General features: G+C 47.2%; 2 protein-coding genes across 3 annotated transcripts; one reads left to right on the forward strand and one right to left on the reverse strand.

The window, feature by feature from the left end:
• Positions 1-1499: 1499 nt before the first annotated feature.
• LOC310833449 (protein S100-A16-like) lies at positions 1500-15895 on the forward strand. The gene is made up of 3 exons (XM_083716191.1): positions 1500-1653; positions 12518-12711; positions 15388-15895. Exons 1-3 carry the CDS (start codon positions 1647-1649, stop codon positions 15550-15552), a joined length of 366 nt encoding a protein of 121 aa, XP_083572317.1. The 5' UTR covers positions 1500-1646; the 3' UTR covers positions 15553-15895.
• A 3891-nt stretch (positions 15896-19786) lies between these two features.
• LOC310833444 (protein S100-A13-like) lies at positions 19787-22669 on the reverse strand. Of its 2 annotated transcripts, none has more exons than XM_083716187.1 (3): positions 22512-22669; positions 21631-21830; positions 19787-20091 (listed from the first exon to the last, which is right to left on the reverse strand). In XM_083716187.1, the coding sequence occupies exons 1-3, from the start codon at positions 22570-22572 to the stop codon at positions 19954-19956; spliced, it is 399 nt and encodes a 132-aa protein (XP_083572313.1). In that variant the 5' UTR covers positions 22573-22669; the 3' UTR covers positions 19787-19953. The 2 variants fall into 2 exon arrangements, with proteins under 2 accessions (XP_083572313.1, XP_083572314.1); XM_083716188.1 differs by having other exon boundaries at positions 21631-21867; positions 22512-22641.
• Positions 22670-24403: the final 1734 nt, after the last annotated feature.

The raw sequence follows: 24403 nt of genomic DNA on the forward strand, positions 1-24403 counted from the left end.
AGGGCTCCATTGGCTTCAGTAGCTTAGGGTCTCATCAAACCTAAATCCAGCGCTGCCCACAATATAATGCATTTTTGTATGTCATGTTCCTGAACATTTGCATTTTGGGGGCATAATTTACCCCCAGCAGATGCATTATTTTGTAGACAAGACTTGGCTGCACTCCAGAAATCTGGAGAAGTGTGGATTTCAAAGGATAGCTGTGCAAAATTAAGGAGGTCCGCCTACAGATCAAGGTAAACAATATTATCACTCCAATCACCATGAAGGTGATTTATCAAGTAACCATCATCTGTGGCCTTGATAATGTCAGGTAACTGATAGGTTGATGGCCGCACCTTCCTGCCAGATTTTCCCCACAGGAAATGCACCACCCGGCAGGATTGAACTCTCTGCTCATCAGCTGATGAGTAGGGGTTAGGTCTTGCTGCTTTAGTTGCATACCAGTTTTCTGGAGAAGGAGGCAGCAGGGGCAATTTCAGCCCATACACAATCTAATCCTTTCCCCTGTGCGTCAAGTTGATATCGATGCCCGTGACGTCAAATGATTGACATGGGGATGTGGTTTGGGGATGTGGTTTGGGGGAAGGTGCCACTGGAATTATTAAAAAAGATTTTTCCATCTTTCACCTTGTTATTTATTATGACTATGACAGATCAACACGGCTATCCACCTGTCTATCTAATATACCCAGTTTGGCCTAAAAGGCCATTTCCCCCAAACCACACCCCCATGTCAATCAGTTGGCATCACTGGCATCGATATCAACTTGATGGACAGGAGGAAGGATTAGACTGTGAATGGGCTGAAATTGCACTTTTTGCCTCCCTCCCCAGAAATCACGTGGCGGCGGGAGGCCCCATTAGCTAAAGTGGTACCTCAGGTTAAGAACAGTTTCAGGTTAAGAACGGACCTTCAGAACGAATTAAGTTCTTAACCCGAGGTACCACTGTATCTTGGTTCAGACCAGAGGCCCATCTATGCCAAACATCCTCTTTGCACCCAGCTGTCTCCCAAAAGCCCATCAGCACTGGCAGTGCAATGAATCACCGAGACCTTGGTTCAGATCAACGGTCCAGCTATACGCAGCAATTTTATTCCGACCAGAGGCCCATCTATATACTAAGATCCCTCTTTTTCTGTTCGCCAATTGTCTCCATCGACAATGAAGTTAACCATTGAGGCTGCTGACCCCTCTTGGAGACAGGATACTGGGTTAATACTTTTTTGTTTAAAGCATAGCTGGTGTGTAAGGTTTTTTTTAATACACCCTGGCTGCTCTGGCTGCCCATACCTTGGGCCTTACACACCAGCGCAGAGCGTGGGCGATGCTCTGCATCACCAGCAGGAAGAACGAGAAAACCATGAGGCGCATCCTCTGGTTTTGCAATGGCTTGCCTGCTGATGCCAGGTGAGTTGCAGAGGAGGAACGCCCCAAAAAGAGTGTCTGAGCCACAGGGGGGGAGGGAATGTTTCTCTCTAAAAGGAAGTTGGGACTGGCCTCGTGACACAGGCATTGGGCGGATTCAAGAGGTGGGTGGTGTCTAATCTCATATAGCCCAACTCCTGCCAGCGCCAGGACGAAACAGGCAGACGGACTCAGAAGTTTTTGGTCGACGAGAGACACACAGCCCACAACACAATCATGCCAGGTAAGGAATATCCAACACATCGCCGTCTGTTTGTTTATCGCAGGGGGGGAAAGGGCTTCTTTCTAAGGACCCTACAGCGAGACGCTGGTCTTCTTTCAGCCTGGAATGTAGCTAGGAAGTTTCTGAGGACGTGTCTCTACAGGTCTTGGTGGAGCAAGTGCCGTCGTCCGACTGGCGTGCCAACGAAATGTCCTTGGGAAGCAAAAATACCTGGGATGAAAGAGATGTGGGGGTTGGGGGGTGGGACCAGAATTGGGGAAAGGGATAAAGAACCCATAGGTGGTATTAGGGTCTCACCAAACCACTGGGTCTTGACTCGAGTTGGGCTATGCTCAAAGTCTTGTGAAATCTCCTTCGTTTGCTGGGTTGCAGAATCCCACCCATGTGTGCTAAGGTTATGCAGAGCTAGGATCTAAATCCTAACCAATCTGCGTCTGATGATACCTTTGGACTATAGGGAGATGTCTTCTACTGAGTCAGACCAAAGTTCCATCTAGGACCAAAACTGTCCACAATTCCCAGCTTGGGGAAGGGAATCGGTTCCTTCCATCCCTTCCTGGAGATGTCTGCGATTAAATTGAGGACATTCTCCATGAAAATCATCCCATCTACCCCTGAGCTACAGCCTTTCCCCTGAACAAGTGCGCAAGTCCTGGTTGTGAGCACCTCTCGGCTGGATCATGTCCAGTCCAGCATTCTTAGCAAGAATCTATTTGCTATGTGGTCAGCCGATGGCCCATGAGTGATCTGCTCTGGTACAAGGCAACTTCCTAAGTTTTTAAGCTTAGGTATAAGAGAGACTAAGCGGCCTCTGAATGCCAGTTACTGGGATCCACAGGTGGGGCTTGTGTTCAAATCCTGGTTGCGGGTTACCTGCAGGCCTCTGGTCGGCCACTGTTTGAACAGGATGCTGGACTAGATGGGCTCTTGGCCTGATCCAGCAACCGGCTCTTAAGGACAGGCGTTCTGTGCAGAGAACTTGCACTTCTCCACATTTTGCGGTGCAGCGATGTGTCTGAAAAACGCGCCCGACAGGGTGAAGCAAGTGTATAAATGTGCATAGCACATCTGCGAAGCTGGCTTGACAAAGATTGCTTGATGAAAAAAATGTGTGTATCAGGATAAATCTTTAGGAAAAGCCTGGTGAGTTTTCAAGAGGATTTTAAAAGGAAGCTGCAACCAGATGTGGAAATATGGAGAACTTTAATACTGGGGAAATGAGAAATTGAGAAACAGTGAAGCCGACATGTTTGCTTATCCCCAGCCATGGCTAACCGCTTTTTGAAAACATGGATTTCCATAGGGTCTAATTCGTTTGGGCTGAACCCAACCCATTGCTCTTGGCCACCTGTCTGAGATGATGATGGTGGTTGAAAGGGCACATTGGTTTAGGTGCCCCCTTCCCAAGGATGAAAGGCAGCTGCCTGTCTATATCAGATTAGGTTTAATGGTCTTAGTAAAGGGTAAAGGGACCCCTGACCATTAGGTCCAGTTGTGACCAACTCTGGGGTTGCGGCACTCATCTCGCTTTATTGGCAGAGCGAGCCGGCATACAGCTTCCAGGTCATGTGGCCAGCAGGACTAAGCCGCCTCTGGCAAACCAGAGCAGCACACGGAAATGCCGTTTACCTTCCCGCCAGAGCGGTTCCTATTTATCTACTTGCACTTTGACGTGCTTTCGAACTGCTAGGTGGGCAGGAAAAGGGGCGAGCAACGGGAGCTCACCTCGTCACGGGGATTCAAACCGCCGACCTTCTGATCGGCAAGTCCTAGGCTCTGTGGTTTAACCCACAGCGCCACCCGCGTCCCTTAATGGTCCTAGGACAGCCTAAAAAAGGAATGACCTTTAAGCCACTTGGATGACTTTTAAGACATCTGAAGGCAGCCTTGTGTGGAGAAGCCTTTTAATGTGTACTGTTTTATTATGTTTTTATATATGTTGGAAGCCACCCAGAGTGGCTGGGCAACCCAGTCAGATGGGCAGGGTATTATTATTATTATTATTATTATTATTATTATTATTATTACACATTGACCTAAGTCCCACGGAACAGAGCTGGACTTTATTCCCAAGTAAGCATGCACAGAATCGTTGCAGAATAAATGAATTGGTCCATCTAGCTGAGGGCTTTCCCCAACATGGTGGCCTTCAGACATTTTGGACTACAACTCCCATTAGCCTCAGACAACAGTCAGGACAGATGATAGCGGAAGTTCAACACCGCTTGGAGGATGCAGTCCGACCTTAAGATGCCAGATTTTGAACTCAGAACCTTCGACATGCAAGGCAGATCATAGAATCATAGAGTTGGAAGAGGCCACAAGGGCCATCGAGTCCAACCCCCTGCCAACCCAGTACCCTGTCCGACTACTGGGTACAACTCTCTTGCCCACAGAAGGTGCCAGGATCACTACCCCATGGCTTTTCCAGGTGGGGCTGGGAATGTCTCCTCCCCGAAGCCTTGGAGGGCAGCTGCCAGACAATACTGAACAAGATAGATCAATGGTCTGACTCTGTATGAACATACCTTCCTATGTTCAAAGGAGCACACACTTTTCAGAAAGAGGCTCAGATCGTGTCGAACTGTCGAAACAGCCGACGGGAGGGAGGGAAGGGTAAAACACTGCGGCAAGTTTCAGCTTGATTCACCAAATATGAACAATCACAGCCCAGCAATAATACTTAGAGACTTCTCTGTGGACTGTGTCTGAAGTTCACAGCCTCTCCTCTAAGAAAGTTTGCCTACCCCTCTGTACTGAATGAATCTTTTTCAACGTGGGTCTGCCAATAGCTCTGTGGGACATTTCATGTAAGTTCTGAAAGCTGACGTCTTTACAGCCAGGAAGGAAGCTTCTACGCAGATGTCCACATCTGGATATGCATCCAACCATCCTAAAATAAATAGCCAACACCATCTAAAGATCCCCATGTTTCAGGAAGCAGTGTCAGAAGTATAGCTTCCATAAGTGAGTTTGTTTCTCAGCTCTTGACCATCTCCAAATTGGGATTTTCAAAAAGACAGGGCAAAGGCGTTTGAAAGGTCCACTGGGAAAACAAGGAGCTTCCATAACTCAGCAGAAGAGGATGTTCTTTGGAACTGGAATGATGAGGAGTAGACATGGGTGGTAGTGGTTTCCAATTCAGTTCAAGTTTAAAGGCAAGCTGATCAGGTTTGCGGCTGCTGAAATGATCTGAGAATTGAAATGGAGCTGTCTTTCGCAACTGAACTTTCTCTGAATTTTGCAATGCAGTTCTCCAGCCAACCAAGGTTGACCAAAAAAATCTTCTATTAGGGCAAAGTGTGCATGGATGTTGATGCCTTGGTGAAAATAACTTAGAAGAATGCATTCTATTAGGGAAAAAGGCTTACAAAAATGTGTAGCTTTGTCAAAACTGTATATGAAAAAAAATTATTAGGTGAAATCCACTCTAAAATGCTTGTGGGTTTTCACAAGGTTTTTTTTAATTGCTGCAGAAATGTGGAGACTCAAATTTCAAATTGGAAAAATGAGGATTCCAAAAATGAGCAAATGTATCAATTTCAGTTCTTGCTTTCTCATATTTCCAATAGCTACTGCCCTTCCTCTCATTAATTCATTGATTTTTTTTCCACGATCATTTATTACCCCAGAAAGTTGCCTTGAGCCCCAATCGTGGAGATGTGTTGTATACATATTTAAAATAAATGAATTCTCATTTGAAAAAAGAATGAGTCAGGGACAGATAAGTGTGTAGGCAGCCACCGAATTTGCAATGGGTCTTCAGCCACAGAATAAACAGCCAGAATGACACAACTTTGGGGGATCTAGTATTATTTATTTTTTAAAATGACTGCTTTTATCATCAGGCGGTACACCCCCAAAAGTAAGGTTAAGGGTTCGGGTTGGAACACAGCACATTTGCTCCTAGCTGGGATGAATTGGAAGCAGTAATTAAAACGTTCCCAGGCCCACAGGAATCCACCCTGTTATACTGCCTCAGCAACCTGGTTAAAATTGCTGATGAGCTCTAAATAATAAACTGGAATTTAGAAGAGGGCTTCCCTGGCATGCTGTGACTTAGACCGGGCAACAACGTGCCAGGAAATACAGATTCGTAGGAAAGAGGAAGGCACCTTTAACCATGTGCAGAGTGCTGAACCCTCTTCCTTTGAGGAGAGAGGACTCCCACCCATCACAGGTAGCGATGGCAGGAAGATTCCAGGTTAGGAAGAACTCTTGCTATGCTCAGAAGAGAACCTCCATGTTCTAAGGCAGTCTACCGCTGAACACTAAACTTCGGGAACAACCAAGGCTCTGAATCATGTGTCCTTTGGAACTGCAAGCGGGGAGCGTTGCTGTCACGCAGTGGCGTAGCGTGGGTTGTCAGCACCCGGGGCAAGGCAAGTAATTTGCGCCCCCTAACCCGTGGATTTGCACCCCCTAACCCATGGATTTGCCCCCCCTAACCCTAACCGCAGATGTTGCACCCGGTGCGGCTGGCCCCCCCTGCACCCCCCACACTACGCCACTGCTGTCATGCGCCCTGCATTGTCTTCCCATCTGGTTGGCTGCTGTGAGGACAGGGTGCTGTCCCAGACGTGCCTTTGGCCTGATCCTGCTGCCAGGCTCTCCTGATGTTCTTGAAAATCAAATCAACCTTGCGAGAGCTTGCCAGACCAGGTGGGAAGGAAGGGAGAAACCCATCGAGGGTGTGACATGGGCAAGCCCTTTCTTGCTCAGTCTGCTAGGTACAAAAAGCCTTTGAAACCTCACACACCTGGGCTGCTCCTCCTCACCCGGCTTATCTGTGAGAGAAAACATTTCCTGCGTCTCTCTGATCCATTTGGAATGTCGGTGTGCCAAATTCTGCCCTAAGCGGGTGCTTTTGTGCCAGTGCCCAAAGACATCCAGGCGGTACCATGTTGGATAACACCCCCGTTGCTAGAATTAAAGTAGACAACTTATATGTGTTTCCTCTCGCGCATGTGCGCCTAATTTGCAGGATGCCGTCATCTGCATCAAAACATTCCTCTACAGAGTCAGGATGGGCCGGAGAGACCAGATCCCTGGTGGTTGGGCAAGAGTTTTAGGAACCTGTCCTGGTACCCTATCGTGGTGGGTGGGGACGGCCTCCCACACTTTCCTGCTTTATCATCCCAGAGCGATGCAGCTGGCAGTGACGTGTCACATATACGCGCTCACAAGTGGGGTGGCATCTAAGGGCAGGAGGAATTCCAAGGGTGGGGCAGAATGGGCTGCAGGGCACCCGGATGGGGTCAATTTGACGGCGAAAAATCTCCATGAGAAGCTTGGCCAATAGGGTGGAATATCCGCCCCAAAGCGGAACATCCCTGCCAGGGAGACGAGTGGGAAATGATCACATTCAGAATTTCTGCCATGTTTTGGCAATGGTTATTTTATGAATGGATCCCAGGTTATTTTATGAATGAATCGCCGTGGTCATTATGTGAATGAATCCCTGTGGCTCTTTTATGAATGAATCCCTACAATGTCCTAGGATACTTTTTTTGTAATGGTAACAAAAATGCTGGAGAGACCTGCTAAGAGTTCTTCGCTCACCCCTTCTTCAGGTTATTCTGCTGATGGGACATTTGGGAAGGAGTGATATTGAAATCTTCCCCAAATGTCTAAGCGTTGTTTGGGATTGGAACTGTAGGCCGGAAGAGTTTAGTTTGAGGAGGGCGGAGGACCAAATTGCTAAACAGGTGGTGATCCAGAAATGTCATCCCGCCTTTAATTTAATCAGCATTTTGTTACTTTAAAAATAATAATAATAATAAGATAAGAATCATATCCCAAGAAGCATCTGATTAAGACTGTTCTTACCACCAGGCCAGGAACTTTTTCAAAGCCTGAGGGCCACCTTCACTTCCAGGCAACTTTTGAGGGGCCACATGTCAGTGGTAGGTGGAGCCACAGGCAAAATGGGTGGAGCAATGGGTGCAAATTTTACCTCTGTAAAATAGACTAGAATCTATTCAGTTTTCTATCTGGGCAAGCAAGAAGCAATTGCTATGTTTTTATGATGTTTATATAAATGCTTTTAAAATGTAATTCGCTTGAAGACCTCTGGGTAACAATAACTAACACATCTAATTAATACTAATACTTTTAGTACTATACTATATTAATACTATGCCTGGATTGCTCTGGTTCATGGGGTCGCGAAGAGTCGGACACGGCTAAATGACTAAACAACATACTATACTATACTATACTATACTATACTATACTATACTATACTATACTATACTGGTACCTTGGAAGCTGAATGCCTTAGCTCCCAAACAGATCAGCTCCCAAATGATCGAAACCTGGAAGTGAGTGTTCCGGTTTTCAAACGATTTTCAGAAGCCTAACGTCTGGCGTGACTTCGGCAGCTTCCGATTGGCTGCAGGACAGCTACGCTTTGGTTTTAGAACAGTTCCGGGAGTCGAACAGACTCTCAAAATGCATTCTGTTCGAGAACCAAGATACGACTGTACAATACAATACAGCTGCTGTTGTATTACTGCTATTACTGCTAATAGGAATATACCGTATTTTTCGCTCTATAAGACGCACCAGACCATAGGATTCACCTAGTTTTTGGAGGAGGAAAACAAGAAAAAAAATATTCTGAATCCCAGAAGCCAGAAGAGCAAGAGGGATTTGGCTTCTGGGATAGCCGCACAGCCTGCATTCGCTCCATAAGAAGCACACACATTTCCCCTTACAAAAAGTAAGGAAGGGAAAAGTGCGTCTTATAGAGTGAAAAATACGGTAAGTATCAGAGTTCAAGGACTGATTCCAGCCAGGAAAAGACACTCAGGGTGTGAGACAGTGAGGAGCGTGGCTTGCAGAGAAGGCATTCCAAGGGGGCCACATAGAGACAACTGGAGGGCCACATTAGGCTCATTCCTCTAGATCTTTTGCCTCTGTTGGAGATCAGAGCTGGCTGAGATCCCTGCAGCCTGTCACGAGAGCCTCTAAGGTGTTCTGATTCCTGCCCCCTGCAAACTCCACTTAGGGGCAACAGAGAATTTATTTCCCATTCCTGGTGCTTGAAGGAAAATATAAGATGCCTGTCCCTTCAGGCAGAATTCGCCCTGATTTCCACAAATAACAGGATGTCACTTATGGAGGAGATCTGTGTAAACAACTGCATCATTATGATTAAAAATAAATAAATCAAGAAGGTGACATCCAGATCAGGAAAGGTAACAACTAGGCCAACTCCCACCTTCTTATTCTGTATTTTGTGGGAGGTTTTTTTTCCTTCTTCCTGGATGTTGTGACATCCTGTGGGGAAACACTTAATGAGGCTTTTATTGCTTAACGACTTTGAGCACTTCAGGCTCCTCCCTTTTTCCTGGGAGAAGCAGCTCTGGACTTTGAAACTTTTCCAAAGGGCGTGCAATAAATCTAGTCAATTTGATAACTGTTAATAGCCATGCTGTATGGATTATTGAGCCTAGGAGAAAACATAATTGCTATCCACTCCACAAATGTGGCCCTCCGTGTCTCTCTGGCTGGCCCTCAGAACTCTCTCTCCAGCACTGACCTATGTTCATGCTTGAGTTTTTGAAGTGGGATAATGTAGAGCTACCATACACCTGGAATTTCCCAGACATATCCAGGATTAGTCCTTCGAAAATAGCGCAGAATTTCAGAAAACCGGGGGGAAATGTCTGGTAAAACCCAGATGTATGGCAGCTCATGGTCAGAAGTGTGTGTTTTTTGGCGAATTTACTGGAAAATGGCTCAAAATCTTCTCTCTCTTTTTTTTATTTTATTTTACCAAATAAAATAAAATAAATAAACAGTCTCCCTCAGTGGGAGCCCTGGGCTTAAAGCATCTGTCTTCCCCCAATTCAAATCAAAATGTTTATTCGGCTTTACGCCCATCATGAAACACAACACAACAAAACAAATCAAATAAAACTGCGGACTCGTACAAACCACAAGTAGTATAACACAGTTCACAACTCACAAGGACAGATATTAGCCATTCATAAGAAAAGTTTAAGATTACAATTAAATTGAATCCCCCAATTGAATCCTGGAACTTCACCTGTCGCAGAGCTGCAAATCCCTGCACATCCTGGGGGAACCTGCATGGAATCTGCAGCTCCCAGAATTCCTTGGGTGAAAGGCCATTTGCATCTAATGTTCTTTTGATGTACAGTGACCTTGGTCTCTCCAACGCCCTCGTTCAGTCGCTTCAGTTTTCCCAGCCTTTCCAGGCAGCTTCCACACCCAAGGATGGGATGGAATGAGCGATAGGAAGGTGAGATTTCAGGACACAGCGGATTCCAACACAGCGGGTACCTTTTTATCAACCCTGTGCTGCCGATGTGCCTTGCAAGGATAGCCCATAATTGCGGCTTTTGCCTGGCACCACTCCTCCTTCTCGCCCTCCTACGCCCGCTCTGATTGGCTGGGAGGGAGCGGCATTCCATTCCAACGAAGGCCTGGTGACTGGTTCGGCGGATTTCGCTCCCGGCACCCGCCTCACTGGGGCTAGGCAAAGCTCCTGCCAAAATATAATTATCGTTAATCGCCTGTGCTGGAGTGTGGGTGTTGCGACCTGGAGGGGAAGGAAGGAAGGAAGGAAAGATAGGCAGATTGCAGGGCAGAAGGATGGATCCTGCAAACCGGTTGGCTTGCATTCCTAGGAGCAGCCACTGGAGGTCGCTGTGCAGGAAAGACGGGAGACTGTTGGGAAGGCAAGGCTCTGTTGCAAACTCAGTGGTTGAACATTTCCTTTGCATGCCAGGGGGTGACCTGGGGAGACTTATGGAGGCCAGGTTAAGAGACTTGGAGGGCCGCATTCGACAACCTGGCCTGAAATTCCCTGACCCTGATCTAGATACCTATTTGAGGAGACAGTGTCAGATTTGGGACATCATTTCGGGAACTTTAAACGGCCATAAAGAAACAAAGGAGGGTATGAAACTAATACAGGGAATATTGTTGCACATCAAAGTGCCGCATCTCTGATTGGTCTGAGATTTCACGGGTTCCACACTCTCACTCAGAGTCTGCGTTTCCTTTTGAAAATTGGGCACAGCCAAGACTGTGGTGTCTTTATGATATATGGGTTATTCACACATATGTACAACCTGAACCTACGATGGAGGGGTTTACAGAATTAATACCCCCCAAAAGGTCCTTCTGTGTCGCCTAACTCCTCATTCTCTACTCTAAGCTCTGTTGTGGGAGATGGACCCCACCCATTTGCCGTCTCATATCAACTCCCCTTGATCCCTTTGTTCTCTTAATGGCCCGTCACCCAGGGGATTAACAAATGAGGAAGGTAGCTTGATTTAATAAAATGTTAACACTTGCTGCTTCCGGGGATTAGACGTGTCTAGCACACAGTTTAGCTCCCTAAGACCTAATTAGATTATAACACTAGCTAGAGCCAAGGATTATAGTCTGGCACTCACAAACTCATAACAATATGTTGGTTGCTCAAGGATCTTCCAGCCAGGAAGTGACTTCCACCACTGGAGACATCCATCTCCCTGCAGAATGATGCAACGTCAGGGCACCCTGAGATAACCCTGGTTGCTATGAGTCATCATTCCTTCCCCGTCCTCTTTCCAGCTCCCGCTAAAAACATTTTTGTTTCAACAGGCCTACCTAGACATGTTGGATGATGATGCATGTCAACATGTTTTTAATTTATTCTTGGTTGCTTAATGCTCCAAATAGTTGTTTTTACTTTTTTTGCTCATAATGTTATCGTTTTATTCTCTTTGTGAACTGCACTGCAGGCTGGTTTTCTTTACGATTAAGTAGTCTGAAATGAATAAAATAAGCAATCATCCCCTGCAATGTTAGCACAGTTGTCAGTGGTGATAACAATACCAAGGTGGCAGGTTCGAGACAGCTGCATATTCCAATCCTGGTCCGACTGCACTGGCTATCGATTAGTTTCCGGGCCTAATTCCAAGTGCTGGTTTTGACCTATAAAGCCTTAAATGGCTCAGGACTGCAATACCTCAAGGGCCACCTCTTTCCGTATGCACCTACCCGGACCCTGAGATCATCTTCTGAGACCCTTCTTCGTGTGCCTCCTCCTCGAGAGGTCAGGAGGGTGGCAACACGAGAACGGGGCCTTCTCTGTGGTAGCTCCCCATCTGTGGAATGCTCTCCCCAAGGAAGTTCGCCCGGTGCCTTCATTATACACCTTTAGGCACCAGGCAAAAATATTCCTTTTTAACCAGGCCTTTGCTTAACCAATCAACATCCTGGTTCCTTATCCCTCCGGCCTTTACAGCAGTAGCTACTTACATTCGTGCAAGAAAGTCAGGAATGCATTTTTTGCTTCAGTTAGGTACACATAATTATGTACTAATTTTTGTCCCAAACAACTACATTTTATTACATAGGGGAAGAGATCTATTTTAATGATACTTAAGACAACAACCTGTGGTGTACCTAAAGACTGGTGAGAATAAAAGCAGTTTTTTAATACCTACTGTTTCACTAAAGGACTTTTGACTTGGTGCGCTCATTTACCAAAGACGTGCTGCGCCAGCGGCGGCACTTGTCAGACTCAACGGCGCTGTGCAAGCAAAATTAACTAAATTTGGGGGCCCTGGGCAGATCTTTGCACCCCGGCGGCACATATGTTAAAGACGGCCCTGTGTGAAACCCTTTAAAGAATGGCTTATGTACTAAATATTATGCGTGGTATAAGGTACGGGGTATCTTTGGGTTCCCGGATGTTGCTGAAACAGATCTCCTATTTCCCCTGGCATTCTGAGCTACATCTGGAGGCCCCAAGCTTCCCCACACCCGGGGAATATGTCCTGTCCATGAACTGGGGAGGGATGCTTATCGATGACGCACTTCCTGTTTTTTCCTCTAGGATGCAAGGGAGGAGGAACCAAAGGAGGAGACATCATGGGCGGGGACCCCTCTGAGCTGGAGTGGGCCATCCAGACGCTGTCAAAGAACTACGATAAGTACGCCGGCAAAGGGTGCTGTTGCAGCAAGAAGCGGGGGATCAGCCAGGGTGGCTTCCGGAAGATGCTCAAGCATGAACTCAACCACATGTTGACGGTGAGATGAAGGATGGAGGGAGATTCAGAGGGAGCTGCTACCTATTGCCAGATCAAACCGTCAGTCCATCTAGCCAGTGCTGGATTTACGTACGAGCTAAACAAGCTATAGCTTAGGGCCCCACTCTCTTGCCCCCCCCCCCATTCACTATTAATATAAAGGTAAAGGTAAAGGGGCCCCTGACAATTAGGTCCAGTCATGACCGACTCGGGTTGTGGCGCTCATCTCGCTTTATTGGCTGAGGGAGCCGGCGTACAGCTTCCAGGTCATGTGGCCAGAGCAGCTCACGGAAACGCCGTTTACCTTCCCACCAGAGCAGTACGTATTTATCTATTTGCACTTTGATGTGCTTTCGAACTGCTAGGTTGGCAGGAGCAGGGACCGAGCAACGGGAGCTCACCCTGTCATGGGGATTTGAACTGCTGACCTTCGGATCGGCAAGTCCTAGGCTCTGTGGTTTAACCCACAGCGCCACCCGTGTCCCTACTATTAATATACTTCTTCTTAATTGTATTTCAGTTCAACAATTGCTTTGATAAAATACAGTGGTGCCTCGCAAGACGAAATTAATCTGTTCCGTGAGTCTCTTCGTATAGCGGTTTTTTCGTCTTGCGAAGCAAACCCATTGACACCTTAGCGGATTAGCGCTATTAGCGGTTTAGCGGCTTTTAGCGGCTTTTAGCGGCTTATCAGCTTAGCGGATCAGCTGATAAGCGGCTTAGCTGCTTAGAAAAGGGGGGGAGGGAAAAAAACCCGCAGGAACTCGCAAGACATTTTCGTCTTGCAAAGCAAGCCCATAGGGAAATTCGTTTTGCGAAGCGCCTCCAAAACGGAAAACCCTTTCGTCTAGCGGGTTTTCCGTCTTGCGAGGCGTTCATCTTGTGGGGCACCACTGTATGTATTTTGTTATGTGCAAATGACTTTAGATACCTATTAGGTTGATAAAATACCATATTGCATATATTCAACACACAAAAACAGTGACAATTTATTGTTGACAAAGGACAGCTGGACATATAAAGTGTCAGGAGGTCAGCCTACACTCGAGTAGGACACATGCCCAACTGGCTTGTTCTCTCCCTCCTGGTCTTTTGTTCGGGAGCTTCAAGAGCTTTCTTCAGCCTGAACATCACAGCGACCGATGCCAACCGACACACTTAGGGATCCGCAGAGTCTTCGTAGCTTGTGTAACAGACCTCAGCAACTCAGCATTTTGGCTAATCTACTTTATTACATATAAACACACACAGAGCACTGCAACATGGCTCCCTCTCTCTCTCCACCATGAGACAGCAAAGAGAAAGAACACAGGACAATAGTCCCACTTCACTGCACACAGTAACACAAACATCCTGTCTCCGTCACTTCCCACTCTGTGGAATGAAAACATACACAGTCATGTGACAGACAACAATCCCATGACTGCAGATACGGGGAATGAATCTTCAACATTACCTTCAGTAGCTTAGGGCCTCATCAAACCTAAATCCAGCCCTGCGTCTAGCCCAGGTTTTCCAACACGGGTTGGCAATGACTGTCTCTCAGCACCAGCAGTGTGCGGTGAAATTTTGTGTAGGGGGACAGATAGGGCTAGAGGCGCCAGCTTGTGAGGGGGTGACATTATGATGTCCCAACCTCGCACATGTGAGCATCATGCTTCCTTCCTGAAGCTGGGCAGAAGATTTTTGGGCTTTGGGAAGGAGGCACCAGGGGAATATCAAAGGGACTAGCCTAGTCCCCCTAGTCCATTGACCACATGCCGCGGGCCAGCATAGTAACAATTTGATCTGCAAGTTGATTGGAAAGTGGGTGCAATATTTAGTCCAAGCGGCACTTAGAGGCTGGAATGTGGGGGGCGACAGAAAGCCAGGCAGCCTCCACTCTAGATGGGAAACCAACGAGAAGCAAGAATCTGGCATTTTCCCCAATGGCAAGCAGGTCAGCACTGAGATGGGAAGAAATGATAGGAATAACGTTTCATGGTGCCACAGCAAGTCAGGCAGGACCTGAATGGGGAAGCCTTAAAGGGGTACAAGCTACACAGCAATTAGATGGAAAGCAATGATAAGCAACAGAACGGTCACAAAAAGAATTTGTTGTTGTTGTTTAGTCGTTTAGTTGTGTCCGACTCTTCGTGACCCCATGGACCAGAGCACACCAGGCACTTCTGTCTTCCACTGCCTCCCGCAGTTTGGTCAGACTCATCTTCGTAGCTTCGACAACACTGTCCAACCATCTCGTCCTCTGTCCTCCCCTTCTCCTTGTGCCCTCCATCTTTCCCAACATCAGGGTCTTTTCCAGGGAGTCTTCTCTTCTCATGAGGTGGCCAAAGTATTGGAGCCTCAGCTTCACGATCTGTCACAAAAAGAATAACCTGGACTATTTCACACTTAGGCTATGTTGCAAACCCAGCTACGTTAGTGAAACGTTTTGAATGCGTTATAAACATGCAACACAAGATGGCGCTGGAGAACAAAAAAAATTCTATGCTATTTTACATAGCGATTTTTTTTTGTTATAACGATTTAATTTCTGAATTACTTATAGTGTTTTTTCCGACATCTAGTAAGGTGGACCTCTGCTTCCCCATGTGGTGGAAGTGTCTACGCTCTTAGGCTCCAGGTCTCCCAGTCCCACTTTTCTGACTCATTTCATTCCCCCTTTTCCCCCATCCAGGACACCAAGAACAAGCAAGCTGCCAACAAACTGATCTGTGACCTGGATGAGAATCAGGACGGACTCATCAGCTTCCACGAGTACTGGAACCTGATTGGCGGCATCGCCAGCCCAATCTCCTGCCTGATCCGACAGCAGGAGGAGAGCGTCAAGTTCACCAAGTAGAGCGAGAGAGAGAGAGAACGTCAGCTGCTCGCACCACCCCCAGCCCCTTCTATCTCTCCCCCCATATTCTGACTCCCTGCCTTAACCTTGCCGTCATTCCAGCTCCCCCTGCTGGCTGGGCTGCACATCACACGGCCCATCGCCATTTGGGCCTGAAAGCTGAACTCTACCATTCCTTTGGAAATTATCCGTCCACTTATTTAATTCTTTTCGACACCTGCAACTGGGGTATCGCGTCTGGGAGGGTGACGGGTGGTTGTGGGGTGGGGGTGGCCATGTTCCGTGGGGATCCAGCCAGCTGTGTCAGACTGTGAAGAGCATTGCAATAAAGCCTTGAGTCGGATCAGAGTGTCAGAGTTGTGCGATTGCCTCTCCCTTTTGGGGGTAACCTTTCTCGAGCAAGCTTCCGGTGCTCATTGAAGACACTGAATTCCCAGTGAAACTTTTCTAATTGCTACATTCTACTCCTGGGTGCTCCTATGCCAAGCAGACCCGAAGGGCCTATTCCTGCCATTTGTCACCAGCTGAGATATGCAGTCCCTCAACCTGGAGGCTCCATGTAGCTAGTCTGGCTATTATCCATCCAATGAGCTCCTCTTCCCCCATTGAGGTGTTCCCAAAGTAAAGGAAGGATTGAACTCTGATTAGTAAGAATACACACCGAGGCTTGAACCAGCAAGACTCTGGGAAGGGTGCATATAATAATCTCTCTGTCTCCAGCCCCTGGCCCAGGTCGTTTTATTCACAAAAGAGCTTTTTACAGAGTGTTCGTAAGAACCAATCAGATTTCTTCTGAGCATTTCAACAAACCCCACGTGGGGACAAAGTTAAACTACCAAAACTAATTAAGCATGGGGTAAATAAAACAGAACTACAAAGGAGTGCATTTGGCAACCCAGGGAGGTGATAAACAAGCAACATACATGATAAGGATGGCCAGGAGGACAGAGATCGTTATCACCTTCAGGTGAGATCTGTTTCCTGGCCCTAAAATTAACATATCAGAAAAGCTACATCAAAGAAGCTGCCCACTGTCTTTGATGACCCAGGATGCCAGCCTGGCGAAGCAACTGGCAGTGTACGTGACTGGTCAAGAAAGAGAAATGGAACAGGGATGCAGAGGTGTGGATTGATCAAGAATCATATCAAAATAGTTTAAACCCAGTCAATGCAATGCTTTTATTGCTGACACAGATGGCTTACTCTATATTTCTTATAATTCCTCATAGCAATCCCACCTGATCACCACACCCATGCATCTCCCTGGCTCTCTCTCTCTTAAATAAAGCCATCTGAGATCACGGCGATCGGCAATAGAGTGTGTTGGAGCCGTGAGCGGACTCAAGCCTCCTCGTTTCCCCCCGCTCAGTAAAACAGCTGCGGAATTCAGGGGGTGAGTTTGCACGTTCTGCTGGACCCCTAGGACCCCCACTCCTCTGTGGGGGTCTTTCTGGAGGGGCGCCTAGCCCTGGCGCTCTCCCCCCCAACGCTCTATTTGCCCTGAACCGTCTCACCCTTCAAGCGGACAACATGGCATTCACCACCATTAGCTTCTGCAGCGAACCGGAAGTCCCGGCGACCAGCACATCTTGTGCCAATGAGTCCCACAGACTAACCATGGGTTGGGTGAAGCATTTTCTTCTGTCTGACTTGACAGAAGTCAGAGCATCTTCATCAAGTGACCCCAAGTCCTAGCAGTATGAAAGCAGATGCCGGGGGAGAAATCTCTACGAACCTATCTCTCTTGTTGCGTTCTGAAGGCAAAGGAAGGACTGGACCCTGATTAATACAATAGACACAAGGCTTGACCAGCAAGACCCTGGAAGAAAGTGCATATTCCACTCCCTGGCCCAGGTCGTTTTTATTAACAAAAGAACTTTAACACAGCGTTTGTAAGAACCAATCAGATTTCCTCTGAGCATTTCAAAAAAATCCCCACGTGGGGACAAAGTCAGATCAGAGGAAGCCTCTTAACTACAAAGAACTATTTACTATTTGAGCATGCATACATGTTTAGGCTAAATAAACGGGAACCAAAGAGGAATGCATTTAGCAAACCCTGGAGGTAATAAACCCATAGGAAAGGAAAGACAAGCATTTTACCACCTCCATGTGAACTCTGTTCCCGGCCCAAAGATCTACCTAAAGATTAACAAAAGCTACATCAAAGCTAACAGACTGAGGTTGAATCCTGACAAGACAGAAGTACTGTTTGGGGGGGACAGGAGGTGGGCAGGTGTGGAGGATTCCCTGGTCCTGAATGGGGTAACTGTGCCCCTGAAGGACCAGGTGCGCAGCCTGGGAGTCATTCTGGACTCACAGCTGTCCATGGAGGCACAGGTCAATTCTGTGTCCAGGGCAGCTGTCTAACAGCTCCATCTGGTACGCAGGCTGAGACCCCACCTGCCTGTGGACTGCCTCGCCAGAGTGGTGCATGCTCTGGTTATCTCCCACTTAAAAGGTAAAGGTAAAGGTACCCCTGCCCGTACGGGCCAGTCTTGACAGACTCTGGGGTTGTGCGCCCATCTCACTCAAGAGGCCAGGGGCCAGCGCTGTCCGGAGACACGTCCGGGTCACGTGGCCAGCGTGACATCGCTGCTCTGGCGAGCCAGAGCCGCACACGGAAACGCCATTTACCTTCCCGCTGGTAAGCGGTCCCTATTTATCTACTTGCACCCGGAGGTGCTTTCGAACTGCTAGGTTGGCAGGCGCTGGGACCGAGCAGCGGGAGCGCACCCCGCCGCAGGGATTCGAACCGCCGACCTTCGATCGGCAAGTCCTAGGTGCTGAGGCTTTAACCCACAGCGCCACCTGCGTCCCTTATCTCCCACTTAGACTACTGCAATGTGCTCTACGTGGGGCTACCTTTGAAGGTGACCCAGAAACTACAACTAATCCAGAACACAGCAGCTAGACTGGTGACTGGGAGCGGCCGCCGAGACCACATAACACCGGTCTTGAAAGACCTACATTGGCTCCCAGTACGTTTCCAAGCACAATTCAAAGTGTTGGTGCTGACCTTTAAAGCCCTAAACAGCCTCGGCCCAGTATACCTGAAGGAACATCTCCACCCCCATCGTTCTGCCCGGACACTGAGGTCCAGCGCCGAGGGCCTTCTGGTGGTTCCCTCACTGCGAGAAGTGAAGCTACAGGGAACCAGGCAGAGGGCCTTCTCAGTGGTGGTGCCTGCCCTGTGGAACGCCCTCCCACCAGATGTCAAAGAGAAGAACAACTACCAGACTTTTAGAAGACATCTGAAGGCAGCCCTGTTTAGGGAAGCTTTTAATGTTTGATGTATTACAGTATTTTAATATTGTGTTGGAAGCCGCCCAGAGTGGTTGGGGAAACCCAGCCAGATGGGCGGGGTATAAATAATAAATTATTATTATTATTATTATTATTATTATTATTATTATTATTACCTCCTTATCTTTATGTACCCAGGATGCCTGGTAAGCAACAGGTCTGTGTTAGAATGCTTTGCAGGTGACTGCCAGGCATAGAGAAAATGGGGCAGAGATGCAGAGGCTTGTGGGGTTGATCAGAAATCATGTCAATGACCCAAACCCAGTCAAAGCGATGCTTTCACCGCTGACACAATGGCTTGCTTCATTTTTCATAATTCCTCATAGCAACCCTACATGACCACTACACTCTCTGTTGATTTGTAAACTGTAAGGAAAATCCAGAGAAACTTGAAAACCAGATTGACCTAGTGGTTTTGTCTGTGTATTCATGCCGGTCTGTTTTCCTGAAGGGAGTCTCAAGGAGTCCATGCCTTGGGCCCTGCAAACACACTCCCCATGTGGAGGCGCAGACTCCCTTTAAATTGGGCCCCTGCCCTCTCACCTCGCCCCTTATAAGAAAGAAATAAGATCAGCCTCTCCCTCCCGCTTTGTCTCGGGAGCACACAATTTTTTTTTTCTTCCCAAAAGGACATGGGCAGATACCGGAGTGGTGGTGGTTTATAGCCAATTAACTTATAAGGATGTGGGAAGAAATTCCATTCAGTTTGCGGTTGAACCTGATTCACACTTTGAAATTCACATTGAACCAAGGTGGAGGTTTGTGCAGTTCTGTGCCCTGAGCACCAGAGGGCAGCAGGGAGGTAGCCATGTTGGTCAGCCATAGTCAAGACAAAATTAAAAAATTCTTTCCAGTAGCACCTTAGAGACCAACTAAGTTTGTTATTGGTATGAGCTTTCATGCCACCAAGCAAGCAACAGGCAGCAGCTTCTCAGAGCAAAGGCTTTTATTCGAATTGTTGCAACTGGCCAAGAGATTGATTGATATGTCATAGTATTTTCATCCTCCTGCAAGTCCTAGGATCCATATTTCCTGGTCCCACCCACTCACCTCTCTCTTGCCCACACCCAGAAACATGCAGGTATACCCCAAATTTCACTTTATATTCCCCAATTCCCCCTCCTTGAGCTTCTTGGATATCTCTGTCATCAGTTTCCAGAATGACGTAAATTCCAGCTCCCCGTCACTGTCGGTCCCCAAGCTTCTCATCTTCTCATCGAGATCGCCAGCATCCTACAGAAGAGGCAAGAGGAACAGAAAGCTCAGAAACAGTCAGTGAGAGATTGTCTCTCTCTGGATGGATTCAGCTGAATAAGAATAAGAATTTTATTATTTATGTATTCCCTGCCCATCGGGCTGGGTTGCCCCAGCTTTCAACACATATCAAAACATAATAAAACATCAAACATTAAAAACTTCCTGATACAGGGCTGCTTTCAGATGTCCTCTAAAAGGCCCTCTACCTGGTTCTCAGAGTAGACCCACTGAAATGAATGAGCTTAAGTTAATCTTCAGTGGGTCTCCTCTGAGTTAGGATGAGTATCGGCTACCACCCTATGAAACTGCTTGCACAATTATTCCTGCCATTTTCCACGTTCATGAGGCGTGTGCGACAAAAATGGCAAGAGATTGAGGTATTGGCAGACTCAGGGATACCCGAAGGTTTGCAGAATAACAACAACAAGCCCTGAAAACATCCCATGAGGACTGAGCATGCTCCGTGGCGATGGAATGCTGGCTGACCATATAGGAGGGAAAGTTGTGGAAACGGAATGGAATATCTTTCAGAAGGGCGTGGCTGGCTGACTGGCAGGAGCAGCAAACAGGAGCAGTTCCCACCAACGCCATTTTGTTGCAGGAGACATTTGTAAAATCGTGCAAGACATGGAGAAAAAGGAGAGGGAATTATTTACCCTCTCTCTTCTCCTCTTCCTAGAGCTCAGCATCCAAGCATCCTATTCTCCGCCCACTGTTGCCTCTGGCCCCACCCACCACAGTGATTTTCTTGTTGTTGTTTAGTTGTTTAGTCGTCTCCGCCTCTTCGTGACCCCCTGGACCAGAGCATGCCAGGCACTCCTGTCTTCCACTGCCTCCCGCAGTTTGGTCAAACTCATGCTGGTAGCTTCAAGAACACTGTCCAACCATCTCCTCCTCTGTCGTCCCCTTCTCCTTGTGCCCTCCATCTTTCCCAACATCAGGGTCTTTTCCAGGGAGTCTTCTCTTCTCATGAGGTGGCCAAAGAAAGGAGCCTCAGCTTCAGGATCTGTCCTTCCAGTGAGCACTCAGGGCTGATTTCCTTCAGAATAGATCGGTTTGATCCTCTTGCAGTCCATGGGACTCTCAAGAGTCTCCTCCAGCACCATAATTCAAAAGCATCAATTCTACGGCGATCAGCCTTCTTGATGGTCCAGCTCTCACTTCCATACATCACTACTGGGAAAACCATGGCTTTAACTATACCGACCTTTGTTGGCAAGGTGATGTCTCTGCTTTTTAAGATGCTGTCTAGGTTTGTCATTGCTTTTCTCCCAAGAAGCAGGCGTCTTTTAATTTTGTGACTAGTGATACAGCCCCCCAAAAGTTGACTGGAAGGAAATGTGACCCTAATTCAGAAAAAAGGTTCCCTGGTCTACAAAGCTTCTGAAATGAGAAGTCAATGGTCCCCATCTTTTCCCTGATCTTAAACAGCAAAATACTTTTGCTTGCACTGCTTTTGACCTAATAAATAGCCTCCCTTTGCCCTCCTGCCTTCGCCCTTTGACCCCACCCTACCTTCATGAAGTTAGGGAGCTGCTTGTTCACAAGCGCCTTGAACTGGCCGGCCATCAGTGTCTCCTTCTTGCCCTCGGCGGCCGTATGGACCAATAAGATGCTAACGATTTTATTGATGGCCATCACCATCTGCGACGTATCCTCGCTGGCCATCTTGTGACTGAGCGCTGTTGGGCTCCTCCCTCCCTCCCTCGATGAGGCTATCGGTCAAGGAATGGGGATTATGTGTGGTTGATGCTGCTGTGTAAGAGAAGAAGGGGAAAAATGCATGGAGAGCAGCAAAATGCAGGGGTGGCGAGTTACTCGCTGCTTTCGTGGGATCGCAGGATTGCCGAGTTAGAAAGGTTAATCCAGCCCAACCATCTGCAAATGCAGGAATCACAGCTTTTGACAGCTTTTCAGAAGAATTTGCCACATTCCCCCCCAAACATAAAGATAAAGGGACCCCTGACCATTCGGTCCAGTCGTGGCCGACTCTGGGGTTGCGGCGCTCATCTCGCTTTATTGGCCGAGGGAGCCGGAGTACAGCTTCCGGGTCATGTGGCCGGCATGACTAAGCCGCTTCTGGAGAACCAGAGCAGAACACGGAAATGCCTTTTACCTTCCCGCCAGAGTGGTACCTATTTATCTACTTGCACTGGCGTGCTTTCGAACTGCTAGGTTGGCAGGAGCAGGGACCGAGCAACGGGAGCTCACTCTGTTGCGGGGATTCAAACTGCCAACCTTCTGATCGGCAAGTCCTAGGCTCTGTGGTTTAACCCACAGCGCCACCCGCGTCCCTTCACACACACATACACACTCCCTTTAGCAAAGCGGGGGAGATCAGCCTTTGTCACAAGCTGAAATCTTGCCCCCTCCCCTCTGAAAGGATTGCCACTTACCCGAAAGATGGTCACTTGCAAGCTTTGAATGCCAGCGAGGGAGCAATGCAATGGTTCTCATACCGATGAGGGCAGCTTGAATCAGGCAGAGAGCGAAGGGTGTTTTGTGTGTTCAAAGGTTCTGAGCCAACTGCCTTTTTGCTTGCCAGCAGCCATAAAGCCCAACATCCATGCTGCCAGCCTAGCCACACACACACACCATTTATTTGTGTGCCAGTTTAGGGACCCAACCAAGCAAGGGAGAGGGGAGCCCAGCAACAAGAGCACAGGATCTCATGCGTGCAAAGGCTGGCCATCGCCACGTTTCAAAAATCTTAAATTCTCGCCGTTAGTTAAAAAAACCAGAAGCTTTTTCGTCAGGTATTTTGGGACAAGAGCTGCCGAAGGAAAAACGGACGTTATTTATGTATACTACAATAGCAGCAAGAATGTTAATTGCACAAAATTGGAAGACTGGAGAAGTACCATCCAAAGAGCAACGACAAGAAAAGTTGATGAACTATGCAGAATTCGCAAAATTAACGGACAAGTTGCATGAAAAGGACAATAGTGACTTTGAAAAAGAATGGGAACCCTTTACAACATATTTGCAGAAACAGCTAAAAAGCATGGACTCACTGGCAGGATTTAAATAAACATTTACTACTTTATTTACAGAGAGAAAGAAATAGAACAATGGGAAAACGTAGTATTATATACAAATAGTAGATTGTATCATTTGATGTATAAATGATACATACATCAATAAATATAATAAACAAACCAGAAACGGAGGTTGAGGGAAGTCAACAGGGAGGGACGAAATTGGAAAATGAATGTTTAGTAAAGATGATGGATATTTGTTGCAAGAGAGAAAATCAATAAAACTTATTTTTTTAAAAAAAAAATATCTCGCCGTTCATTCTTCTTATCCATAAGTTTATAGTTTCAGCTTTTTCTGAAACTGCTTTGAGAGAAAGGCGCTCCTTTCTTTCTTTTTGCAATCAAGTGGTGTACAATTTATGTATTTTTTGAAAGAAAGTCAGTAAATAGTTCCAATCCTCTGAACATTGGCTAGGCTAGCTGCCTGGGACTGAAGTGATTTGGACGCCAACCATGGCTGAAGTTCCACAGCTACCCTGTCCCTATTCTGGAGAACCAGAAAGGAAATATTTCAAGATCCTGGAAACCTATCAAGGACAAAAGCTCCCAAAACCACTGACTGAAGGCTAAGTTGTTGGGGGTTTTGTTTTTAGGTGGTGTAAAATATGCTTTTTTTTAAAAAAAGAATCAAATACACCCTGGCTGTTCTTTCTATTCACAGACCCTCCAAGTGTCCCTATTTTCCCGGGACATCCCTGATTTAGAGAAGCCGTCCTGTTTTCTCATTTGATCCCAGAATGTCCCGCTTTTCCTTAGGACATCCCTATTTTCATTGGAGAATTGTTGGAGGGTATGGAGTTATCTGATCCCCAAGCCAAGGAGATAAGTAACTATACAGTGGTGCCCCGCAAGATGAATGCGTCGCAAGACGGAAAACCCGCTAGACAAAAGGGTTTTCCGTTTTGGAGGCGCTTCACAAAACGAATTTCCTATGGGCTTGCTTCGCAAGACGAAAATGTCTTGCGAGTTCCTGCGGATCCCCCCCTTTTTCTAAGCTGCTAAACCACTTATCAGCTGATCCGCTAAGCCGCTTAACAGCTGATCTGCTAAGCCGCTAAGCCACTTTTCAGCTGATCCGCTAAGCCACTAATAGCGCTAATCCGCTAATCCGCTAATGGGCAAAAAAATCACAAGACGAAGAGACTCGCAGAACGGATTCTTTTCGTCTTGCGAGGCACCACTGTACAACCTGTAGAAGACATCAGAAGACAACCCTGTATAGGGAAGTTTTTAAAAGTTTGACATTTTAT

The sequence above is a fragment of the Podarcis gaigeae genome (genome assembly GCF_964106915.1).
Source record: "Podarcis gaigeae genome assembly, chromosome: 16".
NCBI classification, from domain to species: domain Eukaryota; kingdom Metazoa; phylum Chordata; class Lepidosauria; order Squamata; family Lacertidae; genus Podarcis; species Podarcis gaigeae.